The sequence below is a fragment of the Telmatherina bonti genome, assembly GCF_933228915.1.
Source record: "Telmatherina bonti genome assembly, chromosome: 1".
Lineage (NCBI taxonomy): Eukaryota > Metazoa > Chordata > Actinopteri > Atheriniformes > Telmatherinidae > Telmatherina > Telmatherina bonti.
This window is the reverse complement of record NC_136619.1, coordinates 38521809-38537596: the sequence shown is the minus strand read 5'-3', so window position 1 is coordinate 38537596 and position 15788 is coordinate 38521809. Positions and strand designations below refer to the sequence as shown.

The following is a 15788-nucleotide window of genomic DNA, read 5'->3' as shown; positions in this document are numbered from 1 at the left end:
AAACAGAGAATAAAAGCAGTGACATTTCTTCCTGAACCTAATTTTTTTTTCTCTCTAATGGAGAATAACACCAATGGTAATAACAATAATGATTCCATGTGCACACATTTAGGTGGTTATGTTAATATTTGTTCAGCCTTTTTGAGGGCCAAAGGGTCTTCCATATCCATAAACATGATAAAATTTTCCAACACAGAAGCAGACAGACAGAAGTGAAGAAGATAATGGATCTTTAAAACAGTTTTTCTGTTCTACTGGAACAGATTAAACTTTGTCAAAGACTTACGATAATGTGACCCAAATGTATTCAAATACAAAGTGGTAAAAAACAAAATAAAGGTCCAGTTTGGATTTGATGTTTACCTCTGCAGTAGCAGAAAGTGGAACTGAGTCAGAGTGATACCCAGAGACAGAAAGAGAGAGACGACAGGGGAGGGTGTCAGGATGTCTCAGGCTTCATAAGTAGCCTGAAAGGCGGAGAGGCACAGATAAGAGTGAAGTTTATGTAAAGAGGAGTAAAGCATGTCATGTTCCTACAGGCATCAACCCATAAAGACGCTGTTACACAGATGTGAGGGGGGCAAGCACACAGTCACCAATTAACTGAACTTCTGCAGACAGACTGCTTTCACGCTCATGCTCTGGTATTCTGGAAGTTTTAAGCTTTTAGTTGACTTCGTCCTGTTAGTTGTCTTCATCAAAGTGACATGGATGGCGGCCTCGAGGTGCCAGCCAGGAGCCACAGCCGCTTCTCCTGTGAAAACTACAAAGTGGTAAGAAAGCAGAGAGGGGGGGGGGGGGGGGGGGGGCTCAATGTTATGAAGGTTTTAGAAGTTGTTTTTAATGACTTGTTTTGCTCTATAGATTTTTTTTTTTTTTTTTAACTTATTAACTTGATCACTGACTGAACAGCACATAAAAAGCGATGTACAGCGGGAATAATGTTAAACTATTTACCACTGACAGTAACAGAGGGGACCTACGAGGGAGCGTTACATGAGGAGAGGTCAGCTGGAAATAGACGCGTCAGGAGTAGAACTGGATCTCTTCTAACAGCTTGGATTTATTATAGAAGCATCTGACAGAAGCAGGTTCTCTGGGAATTTAATGCATGACTGGAAGCTTTACAAGTCTTCCTTGTAAACATCTAGGTATCCTAAACGTGGTTTCTGGACGAGGCCTTCATCTAAGCTGACGTTTAAAGGTAGATTGCCTCTGAAGAGGCAGAAGAAAGCACTGTTATTAGAGCATGTCTTCTGTAGCCTCAGCACTTGGGGTCATTACCTGAATTATAAAGAAAGCCGTTAAAGTTCTGGCTCCTTCTTGGGAATGATTGCACTTTCCAGCAGCTTTGGACCTGCTGCATTCCTTTTTACAGTTCTTGCTTGTGTTGGCAGATTAAGTTCATAACTTCATGCTTTTAGGTTTCTTACTGGACCCTGCAAGTAATAAGGCTAATAACCTTTAAGTTGTCAGCATGATTGTAGCTGCACCTTTGACTTAGAACTTAGATGGGCTGACCTGAGGTGTTGTGGTTTGATCTCATGAGAAAATGGGACATATTTAGACACTGTGATTTTTATGCTTCAGATGGAGAGACTAAATAGTTCTCAACAAGCATCCCAGTACAGAAATACTTTTAAAACCCTCTGGAGGAATAGAAGTTCACCACATTGTCGTTAGCAGGCTATAAATACACATATCCAAAATGGTGTGGAGGAAGATTAAACATAATCAGTGTTTCCTTTTGCAAAAACCTTTGCAGACCATGTTATATTTTGTTCTTTAAATACATTCTGCGCTGTAACTGGTATCACATTTCCAGGTAACTATACAAAGTTCACATTTCTACCAGCACTTTACAGATGATAACAGTTCCTTCAGGGTCATTTGTCATTTTTATTGTTACTTGTCTCCTTGGGCATTACAGCAGCAGAATGATGATATGGTTTTTGTGTTTTTATTTTCCTAATTGAAATCAAGAAAAATGACAAGCAAAAAAAAAGTTTTATACATTTTTTTTTTTGTTTGTTTTTAATCTACAAAAATCAGCAATATCGAAAAATTGTGAGAATCGCAATTTAAATTGAATCAGCACCCAAAAAAATCGAAATGGAATCGGGACAAAAGCATGTCGTCACAGCGCTAGTGGACAGTATTGGTGAGTTTAGTTTAATCTCACTTAAGTGGCTCAACAAACAAAAAAGCATACTCTTAAAACGGTCGGCTACACAAATTGAACAAAAAAAAAAAAAAAAAAAAAACAGCCATGGAAAACTGAAACACCTCAAAAACCTTTCATATATATTTAATATATATTTCCTGAAAACCACCTTAAGCACTCAAAGCAAGTTCTAAAGAAGTAAGGGTGTCTTTAGATAATATTGTATAGCCGACTGGACTGATTAAAGCTTTTTTAGTTATAATTTCTTCTAACCTTTCTGTTTTAAAGGTACAGAGGTGGATTCAGGGGTTGATCAACCTCATAGCTGGCAACTGCTTAAGTCATAGACCAAAATGTTGTAGTGCAACAGAAAGTTGGCACTTTTAATAGACCAGTATGACAGATCTGCAACATTATCACTTTGTTTTTTTTCTTGTTTTTATGGTACTATCTTTGTGTGGAAACGGGTCGTCAAGGCAAAAACTCGGGCGTGGGAGGAGTTTGGTGAGGCCATGGAGAATGACTTTCAAATGGCTTCAAAGCGATTCTGGTCCACCATCCGGTGGAACAGTAGGGGGACCAGAGTGTGTGTGTGTTCCAATTACAGGGAAATCACACTCCTCAGAGGAGAGGAGGAGGGTCCATCAGATAGTAGGATTGAGGAGGAGCAGTGTAGTTTTTGTCCTGGTCGTGGAACAGTGGATCAGCTCTATACCCTCTTTGGGGTCCTGGAGGGGGCATGGGAGTTTGCCCAACCAGTCTACATGTGCTTTGTGGACCTGGAGAAGGCATGTGTACCCCGGAGACTCCTGTGGGAGGTACTCTGGAAGTATGGGGTACCAGACCCCCCTTGTACAAGCTGTCCAGTCCCTGTACGACAGGTGTCAGAGCTTGGTCCACATTGCCAGCAGTAAGTCGGATTCGTTTCCAGTGAGGTTTGGACTCCGCCAAGGCTGCCCTTCATCACTGATTCTGTTCATAACTTATATGGACAGAATTCCTAGGTGCAGCTGAGGTGTTGAGGGGATCCGGTCTGCTGGCCTCAGGGTTTGGGTTTGGATCATCTGGCCATGATCCGCAACTCTAGCTTGAGCAATACGCAGCCGAGTGTGAAGCAGCTGGGATGAGAATCAGCACCTCCAAATCTGAGACCATGGTCCTCAGCCGGAATAGGGTGGATTGCCCTCTCCGGGTCGGGAGTGAGGTCCTGCCTCAAGTGGAGGAGTTTAAATATCTCGGGGTCTTGTTCACAAGGGAGGGAAGGATGGAGCGCGAGATCGCCAGACGTATAGGTGTGGCATCTGCAGTAATGCGGACTCTGCGCCGGTCTGTTGTGGTGAAGAAGGAGCTGAGCCAGAAGGCAAAGCTCTTGATTTACAAGTCTATCTACGTTCCTACCCTCACCTATGGTCATGAGCTGTGGGCCGTGACCGAAAGAACGAGATCTCGTATACAGGCGGCTGAAATGAGTTTCTTCCGCAGGGTAGCCAGGCTCTCCCTTAGAGATAGGGTGAGGAGCTCGGTCATCCGGGAGGGGCTCAGAGTAGAGCCGCTGCTCCTCGGCATCAAGAGGAGCCAGTTGAGGTGGCTCGGGCATCTGGTCAGGATGCCTCCTGGACCTCCCTGGTGAGGTGTTCCAGGCATGTCCCTCTGGGAGGAGATCCCAGAGGAGACCCAGGAAACAATGGAGGGATTATATCTCTTGGCTGGCCTGGGAACGCCTTGTGATCCCCTCGCAGAGTTGGCAAACATGGCTGGGGAGAGGGAAGTCTGGGCTTCCCTGCTTAGGCAGCTGCCCCCGCGACCCGACCCCGGATAAGCAGAAGAAGATGGATGGATGGAAAGGGGTCATAGTTGAGAGCTGTTTGATTAATATGCTGCTTTTAGGCATTTTCTGACTGTATTTAAATAATACCAATGATCTTTGACATGATGTACATCCCATATGATAAACAAACCTTATAAACTAAGTACTGTGCTGGCCAGTTTAAGAAGAGTGAGGATGGGGAGAAGATTAGAAGTGTTTGCCATCATCACCTTCTATCTTGTTTAAATTGTGATCTGATGTCTTTGCATAGAAAATGATGGCAATAATTTTTGTGAGCCAAAATCGATAACTTAAGACAAGTCCAAAAATGGACACATAATCAAAAGAAATTTGAAAAATGCCACAACATTTGAAGAACTCGTGTCTTTGATGGAAACAGTTTGGACAAACTGAAGTGAAAATCTCAGTTCTCGCCTCAGTCTCCTTCAGCTCAAGGCCACTCTGGCAGTGTGATGCTCTGATCGTCCTTCTATGTCTGACCAGGCGCAGTGTGCTCTGCATGGGCGGCCTGTCTGCGTCATGCCCTTCTGCAGGCGTCGCACACCAGCTTTGTGACTCAGCAAACCGAGGCAGCAGGGATGCTGGATGTGCTGCAGATTTGTGTGTTTGTGTGAAGAGAAGATGCAGCTGTATGTAAAAAGTGACTCATTTCTCCTTGTTGTCAAGCTTTTAAGAACTTAGGGCTTAAATTAGACATTATTATGTGAACATGCATGTGCCTTTTATGCGGTAAATACTTGAAAATTGACAAAGCATGTTTGTCAGATTTCAGTGTTTTCTGTAAATGTCAAGATGTGTGTTTACAGAGGCTCGGCCAGCTGTCTGTGCAGTATAAAAGAAGCTGTAGCAGGTTACTGTTAATCATGAGCGTTTTTCCTCTTGAAGTCTACACAAAATGTGAACAAAGACAGTTTTGCGTTCTGGATTTTAAAAGAAATGGTGAATATAATGCTGAAAAGTAGGGTTTTTGACGATGTTTCTTATATATTTGATGCTGAGGACTTATTACTTATTAAAAAGGAGTAGCCACTGTAGTTGTGAAGCTACTAGCCCAAGACAGATGTTTTAAAAGAAAAAAAGGTGAAAGTCAACATTATCCAGTTTTTGTCCCTTTTAAAATGAAAATCCCTGATCTTTTATCAAAGTGTGTAACAGTCTATACACTGAAGTGGACATATTCCCAACAGACTACATGCGACAGTTTCCATACATGAATGAGTCAGTGTCATGTTTCTGTCTGTAGCAGCGGGAATGTCCCTGTCTCCAATACCAATTTACAGCTTCTAAAAAAGATTCATAAAACCCATGTGGAGAATGTTGGGAATACTGGGAGCTTTTGAGATTAGAGGGATTTCCCCTTTGAAAAACCCTTCTGTATATATGGACATCAGGTTAACGTGGCAAAATATGTTTTAATAATGCTCCATGAACTAAGAGCTTATAAGATATTATTTTAATTAACAAGCTCCTTGTAAGGTATCAACATCAGCTAAAGCAACATTAGTAGAATATTAATGTAGATCAAGTGATTACAGAAGAAAAGATCGATAATCTAACACTTAAATGTGAAATCCCAAATAGATGTTATTTTGTTTTTTGCAGAGACATTTGTTACAGCGACAGTCAGAGAAAGTAATTCTCCAGCATCATCAATACCCTATTTTAAAACTGTTTTGGATCAGCAGAAAATTGTAATGGTTCATCCTTTATTCATGCTTTACCGCTTCATCAAACTCCATCAAATTCAATTTTGTTGTGTCTGCATCATCTCAGAGCTGGCAGTAAAATGATATCTTCTCCAAAAACTTGGTAGTCTTGGCAGAGGAATAGCATCATGTACCAACCCCAATGCCAAAAGTTTAGATGACATCTGTTGTAATCTGCATGAACTAACCTTTTATTTTATAGTCCTGCTCATTTACATCATATTGTGGCCTCTTATCCATCTAATGATTGCATTTTCCAGTCCATATGTGAAGTGGTTTCCTTTTTATGAAAAGAGTGGATTGGAGACCACAACACCTCATTTCTTTCCAGTAGATGGATATTGAATCAATATGGAGTCAATACTCTTCTTTATAAACCATACAGCCCACTTAAATGTCCCACAATTCAGATGTTTGCCTTTCATCACCACTTGTTCATTACTTGTCCTCCTTTTCCCGCAGGTCTTAAAGCAACTATTAGATCATAGTTTCCAGTAAATGTGTGGTCGAGCTCACATGATTCAGATAATTGCTTCTTCTTTTCTTTTCTTCTTTCTATCAATTAATTTAGTCTTTTAGTTACATGCATCAGACTGATATTGACATGAATGTTGTCTATGCTGAGTTCATCTGTGCACACAGGAAAGCCAGACAGTAAATTGGCATTACGTCAATCAGGAAATTACACAACTTTACAGCTGTTTTTGTTTTTCTTCTCATTTTACAAATAAACCCCTATCCCTAGTGGTTATTCTGTGTTGTTTGCACCTTGTCCTACTAAGTAATTCTCCTTTTTACTTCTGGCTTTGAGCCCAGAACCTGAGCTGTGAATGGTGTACAGCACCTGTACACAGTTTGGTAAATGAGAAGATACATGGAAGAGAAACTTGCCTTTAAAGCTGCATTATTTAGGTGTTTTAACCAAACTAGGAAAATTATACATGTTATAAACTGCCTATTTGTCTTTCACTCATTTTTTTTTTTTATTTTCATTGATGTTTTCTGGAAACACACTACTTTTGCTAGATAAGTTGGATCACCGCCTGTTTGGAAGCTTTTATTAGATTTGCAGTTATTTATAGCAACATAAACTCAGAAATAAAGACAACTTTCAAAAAAAATAAATCTTTACTAAACTACATGAAAGACTTACAGTGGGTTGCAATAAATTCTTAAAGCAGGTAAGCTAACAGCAGTAATTAAACAATTGCTTTTTTTGTCTTTTAGGTCATAAATAAATATTTAAGGGGAAACTAACACATTTGACAGACACATATTACATATTACTGACACTTAATAGTAAGATGTGTCAATAAAATATCAAACCTGATTAACCAAACCCAGTTTCATCTATACTGTGGCTACAACTTATTAAGGTTAACATGTTAGCCAAATGTTTGGAGCAGCTAATGAACAAACACAAGTTATTTTCTATTTGTCTTGTTTATGTTCATCTTTGATGGCAAGTAAATACTTAAGCACTTCACTAGTTCCTGCACATCTTCACCTTAATAACCAAATTATTATTTTTTTTTACATTTTATTAACAGCTAGTTGCTAAATTAATCAGACTGCTAACTCGATGAGTTAGCTAGCTAATTGCCAACTGTCCGTCTTCTGTTTGGTGTTGTCATACACCGTGTATAGAATTTTTCTACAAGCCTTTTTGTCTGAAACATAACCCTCTTATTGTTGCTGGAAGTATTTGAGAAAGGTACATGACTGTATGATAAAGGTTCTAACTAAAAAGTAAATATCCTCAGCTGACAGTTTTGTGTGAAGTTGTAATGTAAATAAGCCTTTCATTTCTATTTTTCCTCTTCAATCTTACATTTTCGATTTGTTCATTTAAAGTTTAACCAATTCAAGTTGTAAAATGATGTCAGACATGTGTTTTGATAAGCAGCCTCTTGAAAACTTAAAAGCAACCTGTGATAATTGACCCACTTTTCTTTCGTTTTCCAACTTCCCCATGCCCCACATTCATCCTCAGGCCATTTGACCCTCTTGTGGCATTCAGCTCTGTGAATGACAGCCACCCATTTCACCTTGCTTTTAATTACACCCTAAACCCTCAATTTGCCTGCCCGAAACTACTTCAAAGAAAGCCTTCATACTCAGACAAAAGCTGCTTGAGATTGTACTTCTTTTTCTCTTAAACCAGCTGACGGTGTGAATTGAAGAGATGGAGTCTAATCCGGCTGCTTAAAGACTTTTCTTTTTTTTTAAGCTCAGTATGCCACAGGAGACCACTTTGTTTTTTACTGTGCATTTCTGTTTAAATAAAAGAAGCAACTTAAAAGTTTGCTCTTACTGTATATGTTGTGTGGTCTTGCATGCTCATAAAGCCTTTGCGTTTAAACTTGTTCTTGAAGATGAGTGTACGGATGTGTGTGTTTACATGCCTTTGAAGTGTGCACACCTGCTGTAAGCCGTCACCATGGGCAGTGATTCATCTGCTGAATAGCATGACAGAAAAAACCTTTAGGTCTGTTTAGAGTGCAAACACCAAGAATCAAGGGTCAGGAGCGTGTCACACAGACTTTACTGTACTTCAGGGGTGTCCAAAGTTGGTCCTCGAGGGCCGAGGTTCTGAAGGTTTTCCATGTATGCCTGTTCCAACACACCTGACTCAAGCTAATCAGTCACTGTCCAGAACTTAATTGGGAGTTGATCTGATTACTTTGAGCCAGGTGTGTTGGGACAGGGATGCATTGGAAACCTGCAGGACATCGGCCCTTGAGGGTTGACTTTGGACATCCCTGCTCTACATGCTTTGCAATATCTTCTGTGCATCACCTTGACCTTAATCCTGAACATGCGCTCAAAACTCACAGATTTCTCTTAAAATTTTAGAGTATTGCTTGCCAACAGTATTGTTGCTGCTGTGAAGTGCAGAAGTACTGCTTTTATGAGTAACTTCTGAAAGCCCATAATTTGGATTGATGTGTTTATTTGGGTGAGAACAATCATGTTCCTTACAATCCAACATGTCTGAACATTTTAATTTGTGAATGCTCAGTTTATGGAGCAACAGTCACTACTTTGTGTTTTTAGCTCCACAAGAAACCCATTATTTTAAATGCAGAAACGCATAAACATGATTGATAAGTACTCTGGTGAATCCATAAAAAGGCTGGATCACAGGAAGAATTTTAAACTTCGTTTCTGCACATTTAATGTTCATACTTGTGGTAATTAGGTTTACTAATTTCTATCTATCCTCTTACCCATTACTGAAACATGACAACTTGTTTACATGAAATTCAAGAAATCAAATTACATCAGAAAGCTGGAAGTGAAAATAACAAGTGAGACGTCTAAGGAGAGGTAGACATGTTTCAGATGTCTGTTGGGAGGGCGGTACTCTGAAGTTTCACTTGTCAAACAGCTTCTGCAGTTCACAGACAAGTGTATGCATTGCTGCAAATAAATATAGACTCACTAGGTGTCTGTTTCCTAAATATATTCCGTGCAACTTCACCTCAACCTTTCGGTGCCCCTTTTTGATCTCCTCAGAAATAGAAACTCACTTCTCTTTATTACAGAGTGACTCGGTAAAAGAGAGAGTTTGGCAACTAATTATGAAGGAAGCTATTCAGATTATTCAGATGCTTGCTCTTCCCCCCCTCCTCTCCTTTCCCCAGGCAGTGAAGGGCCTTTTCTGTCCCTAGAGAGTGATGTCAGCATGGCCCATTGAAAACAGCCGCCGTGTGCTCCAAGATGAATGCCCTGGCTGAGCACAATGGCCCCAATTTGAATACCACGCGAATATATGCCAGATCGGAGCCCCAACAAAAGAAAGAGGGCTACTCTGCTCCCATTCAACCATGCTGTTATTTTATTACTCGTAAATTTGCTACAACCGTTTCTACCTTTTGTAGTTCTCGAGTGTTTTTGGAGTTTGAAACACGTGGATGATCTGACAAGGCTGCCCCAGCTTGGGTTTGGATTAGTTTTGGTGGTTCATGACTGAAGTCGGTGTTTGTGTTTGTGTCTGACCGCAGATCTACACGGACTGGGCCAACCACTACCTTGCCAAATCAGGACATAAGCGTCTCATCAAGGACCTGCAAACAGACGTCACAGATGGAGTGCTGCTGGCTGAGATCATTCAGGTCGTAGGTAAGAAATCACTCATTTTATTTTACAAAGATTTCTGCACCAATCACGTGTTTGATAGGGGCAATAGTTAAATGCTTCTCTACTTAAATATATATGGGTGACTTATGACCAAACCAAGTGCTATTTAGTTGATGGCACCTTGTTAAGTAGTATGATATTAGTTAATACAGTTTACTTTATTATTGTAACTGCAGCTTTGCTTCATGAGATACTGAGAAGGACAAAGCATTCTTTTACAAGGAAAACCTGAAGGGATCTAATGTGTGGTGACATTTAGATGTTTAAAGAGAAACAGTGAATATCAAGCAAAAACAGAAATATGTGGGGGGGATGGTCTGTACTCCTTTTTATTTATTTATATCTCTCTGTCATATGAAATGTTTACATGCCAGCCACTTTGGAACTTATGAATACAGACTGAATTGTTTTCTTTGTATCACACAGCACCTTCTTGATTTTCTTGTGTTTTAAAGTTCATAAATCTTGTGTATAGTGAGGTTATTCAACAAAACATGGGCTCTGAAAGTTGCTTGTTCCTCTGTGTTTTTGACCTACGGCCTTCTATGTGTCATCGTCATCAGTCTTGTCATTTAGTCTGGCTGTCCTCAGCCTGTCATTGCATCTGCTGGCAGACTGGAGGCTGAAACAGGCCGACACCAGCTGACCGGTGACTCAGCATGTCAATGACTTTCTGTTCCCAGCTCTTCCCCCACATCCCTGACCCAGATTTTATACTGCCGATGATATAAAGAGCATCACTGTTCCTGTTCCTGGATGTGACTGTTCTTTGCATTGGATCAAGTTTATGAGCACCATGTGCCTTTTTGTACATGTTAGGTAAAATACACCCATTCATTTGGCAATTTCTTAAGAGTTTACATGTGAGAACGCAAATATCCACATCAAGCACACTCAATTTTCTGCTGCCATCTAATATTTAAGGTTCAGCATGTTATTTTAGTTCTTAACAAAGCAGCAAACAGCTATTTGTTACATGGAGATGTGACTTCAGAATACTTTTTTTTTTACCTGAGAGGAGAGTTTCTCTCTGTTTGTCATTATCTCCATCCTATTCTGCATGTTATAACAGCTTGTCCAAACAGTATTTAGAAGCTGGTGTGATACCTGAACTTGGTGTAAAAAAAAAAAAAAGGAAAGAGGACGACACTTCCAGATTGGCAGTAAACCTGGTTTTGCTTTGGAAAGATCTAAGACTTTATTTTCTTATGTTATATTTGAAAAATGAATTCAAGGAACTCAGCTAAAACATAAAAAGAAGATGACAGGTGCGCTGCAGGTATTCCTTGTAACCACTGGTGCTCATGGACGGGTTTGCATAAGTATTAAGAAAGAACTGAATCCAAAAAATGGAGAAAAAAAACAAAAACTCAGCTCCAGGCACTCAAAGGGGATTGAATAAAAAGACTTTATTAAGAATGGGCAAGAATCAAAAAAATACACCAACTTGTATCGGCTTATGCCTTCCTCAGCCTTAAGTGTTGAATACTATTTATGGAGTTAATGTATGGAACAAGTTCTGCATGAGTGTCTGTGTAATCGGATGAATGAGAAACATAATTTCCGTTTAAAAAAAAATAATTTTTTTTTAATTAAAAGGTGCTATATAAGGGCACATCACCCTTTTTAATTCAAAAGCCTGTGAATGTGCCAAACAAATTCTGATTTGGATAAAACGCCTCCAGACACAGGTCTTGGTTCACTTCAAAAGGACCAAATACAGGAAGATGACTACAATAAAAGTCCCTTCCTGCATTTGAGTCATTTGCCTCACCTGTTGTTCATACTGCGTCTATTGTTGCAGTGTATTTCTGCAGTATCCTTGCATAAGACAAAATAAAAACCCCAAAACGGCAATAGTTTTATCTCTATGTTTAACTCGCTGGTGGAGAAAACAGTTTACTTCTTGACGCAGGTCTTGTCCTCTTTTACTAAACAGTAGTGCAGCGCCACCTTTGGTGGGAATGGGGACATATTATTATTTTAATGGTTTAGCTCATTTGACCAAAGTTCAGCGTGAACACGATCTCAGTCCGCATGGATACACTCCCCTACAACTGAGCCGAGTCCCCAATCGGACCGAGTCTAGCAGACTATCCTGATTAAATGCACCCTAAGTGTGTGATAGCAGTGGCGAAGCTTTAATGTAATACGCTTTGCTGCATTGAGGATAGACTCAAGGTTTCAGTGATTTTTGCATGTAAAGGAGCCAGAAATTGAAATGAAAACCCTGTTATTAGTGGAGAAACCACTCTACAACCTGAGCCAAAGCTTTCCAGTGTGCTTTAAGAATATCTGCGTGTTTTAAAATGCACTCTTGCTCCTGGGAAACTCACTCAAGCGCACATACAAAGTATGCGTTGACAGCTGACTGCTGCCAGGCTCTCTAACTAATTCAACACCAACCATTCACCTGTTCTGTCCTGCCTTTCCACCGGATGCTTTTTTTCCCTCTGGGAAAAACTCACACCCCACAATCACTGGTGAAACCAGAGCAGCTTGCTGGTTTTCAGACATCCATGCCGGGTCACAGATCTGACCTGATATGGCCCTCTTTTATTACCAATTTACATTCAATACAAGGACTTTACTGAAAGAAAGGCCTCCAGGCTGTTACTGTCAACTTTCTTAAACAATAATTTGTCATTTAAATTTCAGCCAGATATTTTATTGATCTTCTTTTTCTAGTGCATCTAGCTCCATCCCCAGTTTCCAGTCTTCCCAGATAGTCTAGCTTTTTATACAACCTGAATGAAGCTGTTCACTTGTTTACGTGAACAGCCAAACACTTCACATGTTTAGCTTGCAGAAGACCAGTTTTATCTGGTTTTCTGTTTTTTTGTTTGGTATCTGTAAACCATGGGAATGTTGTCTCTTGAGAGTGTTTGTGTCTCCAGTTTGCACCTACTAGAAATGTTTTAGCTCTTTCTGATTCAGATTTATCCCGGATTTTAATCCTTTTAAATTGGAAAAATCCTCTTCAAACTCCATATTGTATATTGTTATACGTATTTCTTACATAATTAAATATTTTAATGCCAGATTTTTTTATCAGTCAAAAGAAAATCCATTTTTTTATTGAAATTCTTACAATATTTTTACATAAATGGTCAGAACTGATTCATCTTTGTTGTATAGCAATCTAAAATATTTGTAGCTTCTAAATTAAAAAGACAAAATAAAAGCCTGATTATTCATTTTCTAAATAAAAAAAAAGACAAAAAAAAAAAGGCTGATTATTCATTTTTGTCAACACGAAAAGCCTTTTGTTATGGAATGGATGGAGCAGCACCGTAGGCCCCACCGTGTCTCTGACGCAAAAGTCTGTGCTGTTGGCACAGTTGTCAGCTGTGACCTGACGGCCGTGTCTCAGCTGCTGTGGGCCGGGTCTTTAATGGACAAGAGGGTTCCTTAACACAACACACACTCCCCCTTTTAAAAAAAAAAAAAAAAAAACAAAAAAAAAAACAGCACAACACTGCATGCTCCCAGCGGCACCGTTCCCATTTGCTGGGACCAGATAATGTTTCACGTCTCAGTGGAAAGGGAGATGTGGGAGGGTCGCATTCACCGGCATGAACACCTCTACTGCTCCATGCTCAGACGGCAACTGTCTGGGACACACACATACTGGAATCCACATTCATTACAGTAAAAGAAAGGACTACATTGAATGAAAAAACAGCTTTTATCATCTCTTTTTTTTGTCCACCCATCTCTGCTTCCTCTTTCTGTCTCTGTCTTCAGCCAATGAGAAGATTGGTGATATCAATGGCTGTCCCAAGAGTCGTTCTCAGATGGTAAGTGACCTTCCAAGTTTGTTCTGGCACCAGATTGTGAAATTTATTTGTGTGTGCATGTGTGTGAAGTAACACACCTCTTTGATTTAGCATCTCATGCGTCCCCTCTGGAAGCTGCGGTACAGAAGTCCTTGTGAATAATTGTAGATGGGAAAAGTTAGGCCATTTATATTTACTTTTATGGTCTAGTGGGCTACCATCTGCAAAGCCTCTGGCTCTGACTTCAGGCTGTTGGCTCTCAGTTGAAAGGATCATAGGTTTGGTTTCTGGGGTCAGTGTTTGCTTCATCTTATTACACTTGCAAAGAAGTGCAGCGTTTCTCACATACGAGAGGGAAATTAAACGGGAACATCAGCACTGATGAGAGAAAGTCGGTTTTGTTGGGATTTTTCTCCTCTGGGGCATTTAGCAAACAGAAAAGTGAGATTTCTTTCCATAACACTGCTGGTGGCATTTGAATGTTTTCACAGTTTTGGGTTGTCTGTGGGAAATGAACTGAGCATCCCAAGGCAGGGCTGCCCTCAGCTGTATATGATGGGTTGTAAATTGGGCCAGTGTGCCAGCTGAGGAGGGGGGGGGCTATTTTTGGCCACCAGCCAGATCACTGAAGCCTCTCAAAGCACCAGAGAGAGAGAGGGAGAGGCATACACACCCAGATTTAACATCTGAGACCGAGGTGAAAGCACAGCTGATCTCTAAACCCTTTAGCACAAAAGCACATACCCACATCGGACCCCTATGACTGTAGAGGGTGTTGTTTAGGCATGACCTGCTGTTGTTTTAGTCTTTTTTATGGTGCTTGTTTCCATATTTTGATGGAGTTTTTCTACATCTTAAATAATTGAGGTTTTTGAGGTGTCAGAGCCAGTCCCAGCTTGTGGTGTCTAAGACGAGACTTAAGACTAGAAAGGACAGGGCATTCTCCGTAGTCGGTCCGAGACTCTGGAAGGCTCCATGTCCGAGCTGGCCCCATAGTGGAGAGCTTTAAGTCTCGTCTAAAGGCCCACTTTTATTTTTGGGCTTTTAGCACTGTGTGAGTTGTGTGGTCCTCTGTGTGTTTTGTTTGTTTTATTCATCTTTTTAGTTATTATGTTGGGTATTTATTTATTTATTTATTTATTTTTACCTGTTCTAATTCCATATCTTAAAAAGGTATTGAAGCATCCAACCCAGTGGAGTCTGCAACGTGGCAAGGTCACTTCAGTTTAAATTCAGCTGTTATTGTAATTATTGTGGTTTGTGAACTAAACACAACACAAACAATTCAGACATATTTTTTTAGAAGCTGTGTATTCATTCAGAAATGGACTCAAGTCCATCTAGACTAACTTCCTGCTACTTTACACTCACTGGCAACTTCATGACATAGACTTGGCTAAACCAGATTGGTTCCTGTTTTGGCTTCACAACTACCGTCATTCTTGACGTCATTGACTCAGCAAGGGGTTGGAAACATTCCTCAGAGATTTTGCTCCATGTTGACATGAAGCTTCACACAGTTGCTGCACATCCATGGTGAGCATCTCCCGTTCCACCTCATCCCAAAGCTGCTCTGCTGGATGTAGATCTGGTGACTGTGGAGGCCGTTGGAGGACAGTGAACTCATCGTCATGGTGGAGATGATGTGAGCTTTGTGACATGGTGCATCATCCTGCTGGAAGTTTCCATCAGAAGATGCTACACTGTGCTCAGAAAGGGATGGACATGGATGTGGTGTGGACCATGTTCAGTCTGTACTAACGGGGCAGCAGAACATCATGACCATGCCTACATGCTGCCATGTGGCTGGTTAATGATTTGTGCTTAACAACCAGCAATTGAACAGGTGCACATTATGAAGTGGCTGTTCAGTGTTTTTCTTCATTACTTGTCAAACTATCACAAACTCAGCTCCAGTTGCAGTAATGATTACTGAAGTTTTCCACTACCTTGCTGGTCCAGCATCATCAGACGATGAGAATTAAGTTTTAGCACAGTTGTGTAACCCACTAAAAAAGACTTCTTGTTGTGCGGTTGTATGATTTCTTAAGTTAAAGAACATTAAAGATAACTGAGGACAAAACAAAATGTTTCGATAAAGATCTTAATTTGAATAAGTCACTGTAACTACGTACTGTAAACAACATTTTCTGATTTATCTTAAGCTA

General features: G+C 40.3%; 1 protein-coding gene across 1 annotated transcript in view; it reads left to right on the top strand.

Annotated features, from left to right (window-relative positions):
* The first annotated feature begins 659 nt into the window (after positions 1-659).
* nav2a (neuron navigator 2a) overlaps positions 660-15788 on the top strand; it is an 89949-nt gene continuing 74820 nt past the window's right edge. Inside the window, exons 1-3 of the mRNA XM_079240831.1 lie at positions 660-773; positions 9706-9823; positions 13589-13641. Coding sequence (XP_079096957.1) covers positions 708-773; positions 9706-9823; positions 13589-13641 — 237 coding nt within the window. The 5' untranslated portion in view covers positions 660-707. The remainder of the gene's footprint in view (positions 774-9705; positions 9824-13588; positions 13642-15788) is intronic.